At 41.4% G+C, this 12,499-nt stretch overlaps 1 protein-coding gene across 1 annotated transcript; it reads left to right on the forward strand.

Moving 5' to 3' along the window:
* Positions 1–697: 697 nt before the first annotated feature.
* Znf75d (zinc finger protein 75D) lies at positions 698–12,281 on the forward strand. The gene is made up of 3 exons (XM_052749925.1): positions 698–1,102; positions 2,972–3,098; positions 11,632–12,281. Exons 1-3 carry the CDS (start codon positions 698–700, stop codon positions 12,279–12,281), a joined length of 1,182 nt encoding a protein of 393 aa, XP_052605885.1.
* Positions 12,282–12,499: the final 218 nt, after the last annotated feature.

Raw genomic sequence — 12,499 nt, forward strand, 5'->3', positions numbered from 1 at the left:
TGACTGGGATGCGTTCGGTTACCTCTCCTCTAATCATGTCTCTGATAGTCCTGTCTCGGGGATTCTCTCAGGGTTGTTAATACAGTGGAAATGGAAAAATGTTAAATGGTCCATGTGCCAAAATCTTCACTTACTGTGAAAGAGTCAAAGGCCATAGAAGTTAGTTTTCCATTGAGTGAAGCTGAAAGTCTAGGATTATCTGTTATATGTGAAAAAAGAAAACCAAACCAGAAATATGCCCTATTTGTGAAAATTGAACAGACGTGCACAAGTAAAGTATTGGAGAGTCTCGGGACTCCTTTTCGCCATCGGGCGCTAGTTTTGTCATTCACCAACGTTTCCTAAACTGTTGAACAAAAAGAGGGCATTGTTTGGCATTTGTCTTTACCTAGCTGTGCTGTGATCTAATGTGGAAACCAGAGGAGAGACCATACCTTCAGAGGTAGTGCATACCACAGTACTTGACAGCTGAATTTAAAGGGGCAGGAACTTTCATTTTTCTTTGGTAATAAATGCCAAGTGAATATATCATGTAATTTTTCTTCTCTCCCCACCTTTCCTCTCTCTCCCCCGTATCTGCCCTTAGGAAGAAGATTAATTCACTTACTGGTTTTGTGTCAAACCTGATGGTGCCTCAATTGTGAAAGGTGTATCAGTGTCTCCCAGAAAAGTAAAACTGTTCTTCTAGCAAGTGATGATGAGTGAGGTGAAGGAAGATGGGTGCTTTAGTGCTCACGTCGGGGGTGTACAGAATAGTAATCTATCTATGCAAGACAGCTCAAACCAGAATAGGAATGATAGCTCACAACCCGAAAGTCATCCTCCGGAAAGTGCTCAGCAGCAGTTCCGGAACTTCTGCTACAATCAAGTACCTGGACCACTAGAGGCTGCCAGCAAGCTTCACGAGTTATGCTTTCAGTGGCTGATGCCAGAGACCAACTCAAAAGAGCAGATCCTGGAAGCTCTGGTGTTAGAGCAGTTCCTGAGCATTCTGCCCCAGGCAATGAAGAACTGGGTGCAAAAGCATCTTCCACAGGATATCAACCAGGCCGTGGCTCTGGTCGAAAGCTTGCAGACAGAGCCTGATGCAGTGCCCAACGAGGTAAGAATAAAGATTCCTTGTAATGCATAATGACACAGGATGAAAGTAGATGTGTCTTGGTTGGGAGCTACCAAGGAGTGAGACAAATTTAGTCACATTTCCTCCTTCCTTTAGAATGGCTAGCCAGGATCCAAAATCACGTGCTGACAGTGACTCCATAAGGTCCAGAGTCCCTGGCAGAGTCTTTCATGGCCTCAAAGGGAAAAGGTGTGTTTTCCTCTTTTTAAGGCCAGGAATAGAGGTGGTGAGCCTGCTCTAGCACATCTAGGAATACAAGTCTTGAGATGTTAGAAACAGAGAAATAAAAGGCAAGAAAGGTATGGGAAGGCAGATCTAAAACATAGTACGGTACAGAGACTAAAATAGAGGCTAGAGAGCAGACGCACGAATTAGACAACTTTGAGGAGACTACACAAGAAGAAACGTGGAAAGCAAATCGAAACAAAGACGCTGAAGAAAAATGCCCACAGAGAGGTAGAGGGAATCTAGATGCTGAGGGTAGTAGTATCCTCTAATGAAAACACACCCCTGAGCTGAGAGGAAAGGACCTCCACTCTTCTCTCCTAGTGGCATGTTCTTGGTGCTGCTAGTGAGTGGGGAACCAAGACACACCCCCAGGAGACAGGAGCTCATCACCTCTCTACAGGAGCTAACCTAAGGTGGAGGCCCACAAAGGTTTCCCAGTGAGATCTGAGCTTGCTTTACCCAGCAGGGCTGCATTAGAGGATTGCTTGACCATGTGTGTAGTTACTAGGTGATTGGAGTGTCTACCCTTGGCTGAGCTAGGGGGAGGTCTTTAGCTCCACCCCTTGGCATTCCTATAATAGCCCTTTACGAGAGACAGGAGGAGCCAGTGGATAGGATTTCAAGCCCTCCCGAGGCTATCCTGTGTTTCTATCTGTTTCTCTCCCCTTTATATTTCTATCTCAGTCTCTTATCCCTCACTCCTCAAGAGTACCCTGGCGTAAAATGTGGGTGCCTGTCTCCCAACTGGCCTCCCAAAACCTAAGAATACAGGGCAGAGTTCATTTTTGGTGTCTTCTTGTAACCAAATCATGTAGACAGAGGTTGGAACTCATCCCTGTCTTCATTTTTCTCTTTGTTTCATTCCCTTTCACCTACCAAAGCTTTCCTTTCTTACTTACAGGGAGATTTAAAAATTGAGCTGACAGAAAAACCTTTTATGTTCTGTGTCTTATCTTTTACATAAAAGAAAAGGAGAAAAATCACTTCATGAGGGTCAGAGTCAAAAAAGCAAATGATGCCAGGCTGTGGCAGTGCACACCTTTAATCCCAGCACTGGGGAGGCAGAGGCAGGTGATCTCTGTGAGTTCGAGGCCAGCCTGGTCTACAAAGCACATTCAGGACAGCCAGAGGGGTTACACAGAGAATCCCTGTCTTGACAAACTAAAAAAAAAGCAAATGATGAAGGCAGCTTGAGAGCAACCACCAGTGTACTCAACACAATACTGGTCATGTCTTGAGCTGTGGCTGTGCACGTAGGCATGGAAGCTGCTGGGTAGAAGGGCTGGAAGAAGTCAGCTTGCTTTTTGTTACTCTTTCATTTTATCCTAACTCTCATCTTTTTGCAGGCAGCCTCATTTCTGCTTTTTCCTTCCACTAAGACCCATAGTGCCCACTAGGTATTTATTCTGCGGTTTGTTAGACCTTAATGCTTTCCAGGCAACTAGATTTGGAACCATGAGAATGGGAATTGGATATTTCTCAGGCTATTTACTGATCCACCTGGCTCCTTCCTGTCATTTCCGTTTCTCCACCTAAATTCTACAATGCTAATTTCTTCAGAGGCAGGTGACCACACAGCTTTTGCAGTGCTAGTACTAAACTCAAACCCATTCTCTTCTTCAGGGCTTGTTGACATTTGAAGATATAGAGATGCATTTTTCTAAGGAGGAATGGTGCTCACTGGATCCTTCTCAGAAGACACTCTACAGTGATGTAATGCTGACCATCTACAAGATGGCCACCTCTCTAGGTAAAGATACCACCGCCTCCCCTTTGTGTATAGGTTGTATAATGTGGCCTGTATTTATAAAAAATGCACGCTATGAGAAAGCCCCTTTTGGACTATAATTGAGTTAGATCGCTTCTTATCTGTTGAATCTGGGAGATCTTTCTATCTTCTGGATTCTGATGGTTTGCCAGATGTTCGGCTTCCAGTTACTTATCTCTGTTAAAATATTGTTTTGTCCTCTTCCCATGGGCTTCTACAGAACAAAAGTTTTTAATTTTAGTGAAGATCAATTTCTCCTGTTGGGAGTATATGGTTTTGCCATGAAGGCTAGAACTCTTAACTCCTTTACCTCTAGATACCTATAAGTTTTCCTAAATCCTTTATTTTGTTTTTTCATACAAGTCCACATTTTTTTGAATTAATTTTATAGGCAATATGAAGTTGAGTTTAAGGCTGATTTTTTTACTTATAGGCATTAGCATTATTCATGGTTCTCTAGAGGAATAGAACTTATAGAGTAGAAGGATGCATACATACATACACATATATATATATATATATATATGTATTGTGTTATATATACATATATGACTTACTTTTATTAGAATGGCTTACAGGCTGTGGTCCTGCTCATTCAAGAATGGCTGTCTGCCAATGGATAGTCTAAGAATCCAACAGTTGTTCGGTCCAATTTGTATACATCCATGGTACTGGATGTCTCAGCGGGTCTTCAGTATACACTGGAATTCCAAAGAAGGGAGCGCTAATGCTGGTGAAGGAATGGACTTGCCAACAAGAATGATAGCAAACAGGCAAAGAGGGCAAGCTTCCTTCTTCCATGCCCTTTATATAGGATGCCAGCAGAAGGTGTGGCCCGGATTAGAGATGGATCTTCACACTGAAAGATCTGGGTTAAAAGTGGTCATTCCATTTCAAATGATTTAATTAAGAAAAACAGTCCCTCACAGGTGTGCCATGTGGGTTTTTGCTAATTCCAGTTGTAATCAGGTTGAAAACTAAGAATAGCCATTACGGTGTCCAATTGCCTCAGCATCATTTATTGAAAGTTCTGCCCTTCCTCCATTGAATTTCTTGTGTGTTTTGTGTGAAAAAGTAGTTGGCAATTTGTGTACATCTGTCCAGCCTGAGTTGTTTGTTTGTCTGTCTGTGACTACTGAACTCTCTTACTGTAGCTGTATAACAAGCCTTCTTATCTATTGTGCAGAATTGTCCCCATGTCGTTCTCCTTTGTCACCATTCTTCTAGCTGTGATGGGAGAGATGGCTCAATGGTCAACAGTACTTGGCTCTTCCGAAGGACCAGAGTTCAGTTCACAGCACCCAAGGTTGCTCACAAACTGCCTGTAACTCCACCTTTTCTGGTCTCCTTGGACACTACACACATGTGGCACTCACACATACGTGAACACACACAAACACAAATACACACACAAACACACACACACAAACACACACACAAAATAAATAAATGAATGAATAAATAAATAAAATCTTTTAAAAAGAAAAGTGCTTTCTAGCTACTGTGTAGCCTGGGCTTTGTATATAAGTTTTATTTTAATTTTAGTAACTCAGAGACACAAACATTTTATAAATATGTGAATTCCAAAAGACTGAAGGTAAGTTTGGAGTAGCTGAAGGGACCCAAGCAATGATGTCACTGTTGAAATCAATAGGGTTTGCTAACATTACTTTAAAATTCTCTATGGAAAATGGAGAATTCTTCCAGCAAATACAAAGTCTTGATTGCACAAAAATGCAATAGCTGACAAACTACCAATCTGTTAAACTTAAGGAATGTACTAAATTATTTCAGTATAGCTCTAAAAATCTCCACATTTTTATAATTGAGTTTACTTGCTTCTAGGTGGGAAAAAAATTTCAAAGTCTGATTTTTCTATGCTATAACAAAAATCTTTGATATGTTTCGACTCTTTTAATAGAATGTTAGTGGCTTAAACTTATTTAAATAACTTTTACATAAATACTAAGCCAATGTATACCTGAAATACATACCCTCTTAGAAGATACAAGAAATGCTGACACTCTATAAGAAGCTTACTCTTTGATTCACATATAAAACAATAAACACTCTGAATATGCTGGTAATGTTTAAAGGACAGGGCTAGTCAGTTTCTCCTGGTGATGATATACACTCACATTCTCATCACATTTTAGAATTTCCATTGTCTTTCATTCTTTTCTTTATTCCTCCTTTCCAGGTGGAATAGCCCTGTGTGGATATGTACTGGTGGCCTGGAGGCTGTTGGTGCTTTTCTCTTTTATAAAGAGATCTAGGCTGGGTGGTGGTTACACATGCTTTTAATCTCAGCACTTGGGAGGCGGAGGCAGGTGGATCTCTACGAGTTCAAAGACAGCCTGGCCTACAGAGTGAGTTCCAGGACAGCGAGAGCTACACAGAGAAACCCTGTCTCAAAATAAATAAATAAATAAATAAATAAAGTAAGAAAGAAAGAAAGGAAGGAAGGAAGAGAGAGAGAGAGAGAAAGAAAGAAAGAAAGAATAAGAGGAGATAATTTTTTATATGTATGTGCTTGTCTGTGTGAATGTTTTTGAGAATGCCCATAGAGGCAAAACAAGGCATTGGACTCCTTGGAACTAGAGGCATCTGTGTGCAGGACTGGGACTGAGGTCTCATGATTGAGCAGCAAGTGCTCTTAACATAGGAGCTATCTCACCATCCCTGGTCCCATCTTTCTGATTATTTGCTCCCAACCTTGTTTGTAAAGCTTTAAGGGATCTTTACTAACATTCTGTTCTAGTTTGTTTTTTTTAAACTTTTTTGTTTCTTTGTTTTGTTTTGTTTGTTTTATGGGTTTTTTTTGTTTTTAATTTTACCAGTCTTTTTTTTTTCTGCCTTTCCATCTTCCTTTCTGTGGTACTTTGAAAGAGAATGGTCCCCATAGGCTCATATGTTTAAATATTTAGCCCCAGGCAGTGCAACTGTTTGAGAAGGTTTAGAAGGTGTGGCCTTGTAGGAGTAGGTGCAGCCTTGTTGGAGGAGGTGAGTCACTGGGGGTGAGCTTTGAGGTTTCAAATGCCCATACTAGGTCCAGTCTCTCCCTCCCTGTCTCTTTCTGTCTCTGTCTCTCTCTGTCTGCATCTGTCTGTGTCTCTCTTTGTCTCTGTCTGTCAGTCACCCTCCATCACTGTCTCCTTCCCTCCCTCACTCCCTTCTTTCCCGTCTCTTCCTCTCTCTCTCCCTCAGGATGTTAAGCTCTCAGCTGCTTCTCCAGCACCATGCCTTTTTGCTCCCCACCATGGTGAGAATGGACTAACCCTCTGAAACTGTAAGCAAGTCCTAGATTAACTGCTTTCTTTTGTAAGAGTCACTGTGACCATGGTGTCTCTTCACAACAATAGAAGAGTGACTAAGACACTTTGCCTCCTTTTGTACAATTTTCAGTTCAGATACATGTAAATCTTTCTGGAAACCTGGAACTTTCAGCAGCTGCAGTAGTTTCCATTTCTCTTTCCTTAAGCTCCTTGTCAATTCTCAGCAATTCTTCCTGTTCATTTCTTTAGCAAGATGTAACTTTCTAGAATAAAATGCACTGAACACTTTCTGTTGCTTTCTTTTCTTACTTTAACTGGGACACATTTTGTAGAAATTTCTGCTGAGTTTTATCCAAGCTTCAACTGTATCTTTCTGTTGCTTTCTTTGTTCATTTTGCTTTTGATCATCTTCCAAGTTATTGGTAAAAATACATTGTATCTTTTCTTTAAGGTGTTTTTGTGTTTTTGCTGCAGTTTGGTTTTCCAATTCTGAATGGACTTTTTCCTTTCTTCTCTAGACAGAAACTGTAGGCAGCATTTATCATCCTCTGTTTTTCCAGGGTGGTACCCTAGAACTTCTCCCATGAATTCTGGCTTCCCTTGATAGTTTTTTCCCTTTACCTTCACAAAGTAATAGCAGTCATAATAATCCCAAGCCCGTGTGCTCCACCCATTGCCTAAAAAAAATTTTTCAAAATTGACACTTCTTCCAGAAGACTACTGGGTGTGCCTTTGCTGGAGGTCTCCCTGAAATCTTTCTCTGTTCTAAATTATTTAGAACTCATGGGCCAATTTTTCTTGGTTTGGCACTTGCCTTACTTAGGATTTCTATTGCTTATGGTAAGCATCATAACCAAATGGCACTTAGGGAGGAAAGGGCTTACCTCATCTTACATTTCAGTGAAGTCAGGGCAGGAGCTCAAGCAGGGCAGGAACCTGGAGGCAGGAGCTGAAGCAGAGACCATGGAGGAGTGCTGCTCACAGGCTTGCTCTGCTTGCTATCTTATGTACCTTAAGTTCATGTGACCAGGGGTGGCATTGCCCATAGTGGGCTGGACCCTCCCACATAAACCACTAATCAAGAAAATTCCATAGAGATTTGCCTATTGGCAACCTGATGGAGGCGTTTTCTCAATTGATTTTTCTCCTCCCAGATAACTCTAGCCTGTGTCAAGTTGATAAAAACCCAACCAGGACAGTGTTCAAGTCTTTATTAGTTATTGTTGTTGTCTTTTTACCTTTAGCAAGCTATTTATATATCAACCATTGTGCTTTTTTAAAAATGTTTTTTACATTTATAATTACTTGTTTAGGTTTTCTGAGCTTTGCAATAAAATGTGGTGTAGGTGTCCATCATTTATCTGATGTTAAAGTTTCTGCACATTGCTGTGTGTTTTATCCACTTCCTGTTAGAACTATGCGTCCCGTTTTCCTGCTGTTCATCAATTTGTTTTCTAGGATTCCATACTGTGCTTAGTTCTCAAGTCCTTTTTGTGTCTGAGAGATGCTCAGTTGATAAAGTGTTTGACACACCAGGATGAGGACCTGAGTTAGATCCCCACACATAAAAAAGTCAGGTATGATGGCATGAATTTGTATTAACAGCACCAGGGAGGTGGAGATGAGAGGATCTCCAGGGCTCACTGACCAGCCAACCTCATTTTCTTGGTGAGCTCCAGAGTCAGCAAAGGATCCTGTCTTAAAATCCACAAGGGGGATGACCACGAAGGGTTACCTTTTATCTGGCACACACACACACACACACACACACACACACACACACACACACACACACACACACACCAAAGCAAAGTACTGCCTTTACTTTTTATGGTAATAACTTGATCTTTAAATATTTCCTGTTGTGCATATGAATTGGGCTGTTCTGAATTTCTGCTTCTGCTTTGAGGATGAAAAGACAAGCTCTACCTGACAAGAACTACTACACAGCCAGCATAGTGATGTGGTAGTGGTGCCACTCTCATTCTGTTTCTGGTGGTCTCACCAGATTCAGCCTCCCATACAGCTGCAGCAGTGGCCACTGCTCCCACCATGGCTGTCCTAGAGGACAGGCTTACTCACTAAACTCCCCTGCTGTGACAGTTATGCCAGGGGGGTTGCTCCCTTGTCTCTGAAGACTGCTCCCTAATAAGGTGGGAGGGGCAAGTGTAAATTCTACAGTAAGTTTAGTTAGGCCTCTAAGACATTTGATTGAGATTTCACTAAAAATTTCATTAAACATATAAATTTGTTTGAAGAGCATTGATACCTTCAGTGTGATGTCTCCTCTGATCCCTGAATGTGATGTATCTCAGTGTAGGTGTTCATTGATTTCTGTCATCAACTTTTAATCATTTTCAGTGTGTAGATACTCTTCATATTTTGTGAAATATGTGCCTCAGCTTTTCCCATTGCAACAACAGCAAGGATGCCAGTTTTAATTTCGATTTCCTCATTACATCACTTTATAAATGAATGCGTGGACTTTTATTTTTGGATCTTGTATCTTGTAATCAGAGTGAACTCCCTACAAGTACTTGTAGTTTTAGATTTCTTTTTTTTTTTTTTTTTTTTTTTTTTTTTTGGTTTTTTGAGACAGGGTTTCTCTGTGTAGCTTTGCGCCTTTCCTGGGACTCACTTGGTAGCCCAGGCTGGCCTCGAACTCACAGAGATCCACCTGGCTCTGCCTCCCAAGTGCTGGGATTAAAGGCGTGCGCCACCACCGCCCGGCTAGTTTTAGATTTCTTGGGCAACCTCAGGATTTTCCTTGTAAGCAACCATCCACAATGCCTTTTATTTTTTTGTCTTGACTTATTGCATTAACTTCAACTTCCTGTATTTAGTATGGGGGTTTTGTTGCTTTTTTACAAAGTTGATCAAATTTTCTACGTTTATGAGTGGTTTTTTTTTTTTTATCCTGAATGGATGTGTGATTTTTGTCATATACTTTTTTGTGAATTAATAGGAGCATTTGAATTTCATTTCTTTTCATCATTTAAGACAGAGTCTCACTGTGTGTCTCAGGCTGGGCTTGAACTCGTGATTCTCTTCTTTTCATCTCCAGAGTTCTGGTGTTCCGAGTATATGCAGTCACGCCACACTTATCTTTCTGTAGTGTCTTAGTTTTGCAGCACACACACACACACACACACACACACACACAGAGAGAGAGAGAGAGAGAGACAGAGACAGAGACAGAGACAGAGACAGAAAGAGAGCCTGCCTGACTTGGATTTTGAAACCTCAAAGCCCACCTCCAGTAACACTTCTCCTTCCTAATCGTTCTTAAACAGTTTTGCTCCCTGGTGTCAAAGCAGTCTAATATATGAGCCTGTGGGGGAGATTCTCATTCAGACCACTGCATGCCCTCTATTCCTTTCTTCCGGGAGGGCAATTTGAGACAGAGTTGTGCAGTGTGGCCCATTATGCTCATGAGTCTCCCTCCGAGTGTCTCCCTGGTGCTGAGATTACAGTCTTGTACAACAAAGCCTGCGTGGATTTTGTGCTTCTTGTTAGTCCTTTGGGTCTTGTAGTTTGTCTTGTCGGTCTTAGTAGTGACTTACTACTCCTGTTAATGTGTTTTGAAAAGTAGCATTTTATTTGATTATGATGTCCATTTCCTTGTTAGACTTTCATCTGCTCACATTGGTTAAGGCCTAATTTGCTTTTTGCAAGTTTCTTGAGGAGGGAACTTAAAGATTATTACCTTGTGAACTTCCTTTTCTAGTGTAAGCACTTAAGGCTAGATGTATTCCTTGGCCGCTTCCTTAACTGTACTCTGTATTTGGATGGAGTTTGACTTCATTTTCCTTCAGATCTCAGTATATTACAGTTTCTTTTGAGGGGCTTCTTTAAACCACACATTCTTTGTAAGCATACTGCTTCTGTGTCTCTAAGTTTTACCGTTTCTGGTTTTGCTTTCTAGTTTGTTTACACCTTTGTCAGATTTGCCCTTCACCCATGTTACAATTTTCTTAGTTCTTAGTCAGATAAGTGACTTTTCATTACATTCTGATAGTTTTATCTATTACGATAAGAGAGAGAGCTCCGGTCCTATTTATGTATGCTATTTTAGCAGACACCCACCCTGCCTAAGTTTAACATGTAGGGTGTTAGTTACGTTTATGTGGCTTTCTTACAATGAATTTGTTTTCAGAGGCTTTGTGGCACTAATTTTGTATCTTTTGGTTCCTCCAATACTGCTAGATCTACCATGGGTTCTGGATGATGCTGTCGGAGGGCCCGCGTTTCCCTGGGCCAGATATCTCACCGTGGAAGGGCAATCTCCACATAGGGAGGAAAAGGCTTCCTAAGCCAGGTCACTGGTTAGAGCTGAGTCTCTCCTGCTGGTTCTGCTTCTTCACTTTCAGGGCTCTTGTGGAAAGAAAATATCCCATGCCTGCAATGTTAATGATACTTCTTGTTCATTGGCCTTTTTGCAACACCAGCTCTCTAGATGAAGTTGTTTATTTTATATTTATGTTATTATCTCTCAGCTTCTTATGGGAAGTTTCCATGCTGGGGTGGAATGCAAGTACACTCCCCAGTCTGCTTATTGTGACAGGTACCAGGAGGGTCCTTTTCTGAGTTGTGTCTGGTTTGCATGATATCTGTCTTTAAACGGTTTCACACTCAGTCTGAGAAAGGGGTGAGTCTGTCTAGGCAGTCTTCTGCAGATAGTTTTGGGGTTGGAAAATACTGGGTTTGAGATTCTGCTTTCTTCTGGGAGTTTGGGTGTGTTATCACTTGCTGTGTTTTGTTTGTTTGTTATCTCTTTCTGAAATTCTTGAGTCCTAGACCTTTTTGCCATCTTTCCACTTTTTTTAATTTCCTTTTGTAACGTCCGGCACCATTGAGTGGGCTTTTTGCTGTACCTAGCAGAGTGGATCAAGGGACTATGGATCTATACCATTTTTCCAGCCTGGGCCACAAACACTAGTTTATGTATTTCTTTAAAGTTATTGTTATCGACCATCCTCTCTAGTCCTTTACATTTTCTTTTCTTTCTTTTTTTTTTAATTTATTTATTTATTATGTATACAGTGAGTGTTATGTCTGCAGGCCAGAAGAGGGCACCAGATCTTATTGTAGATGGTTGTGAGCCACCATGTGGTTGCTGGGAATTGAACTCAAGACCTCTGGAAGAACAGCCAGTGTTCTTAAGCTCTGAGCCATCTCTCCAGCCCCTACATTTTCTTTTCTATGAAACACCTGACTGATGTTTTTCTTTATATGAACAGGGTTAAAGCCTGGAGATGACATGGGAAATGATCAGCCTGTATCTGCCTCTACATCAGAAATAGAAGCAAGACCATCAAAGGTATCAAAGGCCAGAAAGAAAGCTGCCCAGAAAAAAACCAACAGGAAAAGCCATGCAGAGACACGCAGGGTGCAGGAACATGATCAGGCTCTTCCAGGGAGGAAAAGAACGTCAGCTTCAGTTTGTAAACAACGGCAACAAAAACTTTATAAATGTCAGGAGTGTGGGAGAGGCTTCAGAGTTCCTTCTTTGCTTGCTAGGCACCATAGAGTTCACACCAGAGAGAAGCCTTTTTCATGTCAGCAGTGTGACCATAGCTTCAGGTGGAAGTCAGATCTCAAAATCCATATCCTGTCACACCAAGGAATAAAGCTATATAAGTGCTCCTGGTGCCAGAAAAGCTTTACTCATAACACAAACTTACATACACACCGAAGAATTCATACAGGAGAGAAACCCTTTAAGTGTCTGGAATGTGGGAAAGCATTCACTCAGAAATCTCATCTCCTCAACCACCAGGTAGTCCACACTGCTGAGCAGCCCTATGCATGTAGCCTGTGTGAGAGAAAGTTTAACAGGAAGTCAAGCCTTCTCAGACACCAGAACATACATGGTCAGGTAAACAGCTAGAGCTGCCAGTCAGAGGGAAATCGGCACAGAGCAGTGACAGACTGTAGAGAAGATTAGGAGTTTCCCAGTAAGCATCTGTTGTGAAAAGGAAATTTGGGAGAGCTATGTTTCGTAGCACAGAAAGGAGTCTACATTGCTCCCCACTCCCAGCACTTAGTTTTCAGTGTTTGCCACAAAATTGCCATTACTCGATACGTTGTGAATAAAGAATGCAAACT

The sequence above is a fragment of the Peromyscus californicus genome, unplaced genomic scaffold (genome assembly GCF_007827085.1).
Source record: "Peromyscus californicus insignis strain IS unplaced genomic scaffold, ASM782708v3 Scaffold_10__1_contigs__length_136768540, whole genome shotgun sequence".
Classification (NCBI taxonomy): Eukaryota; Metazoa; Chordata; class Mammalia; order Rodentia; family Cricetidae; genus Peromyscus; species Peromyscus californicus.

Coding starts and splice junctions, on each gene's coding strand:
- Znf75d (XM_052749925.1), top strand. CDS start 698: ATGAGTGAGGTGAAGGAAGATGGGTGCTTTAGTGCTCACGTCGGGGGT. Junction 1,103..2,971: donor CTGATGCAGTGCCCAACGAG/GTAAGAATAAAG, acceptor TCTCTTCTTCAG/GGCTTGTTGACATTTGAAGA. Junction 3,099..11,631: donor CAAGATGGCCACCTCTCTAG/GTAAAGATACCA, acceptor TTATATGAACAG/GGTTAAAGCCTGGAGATGAC.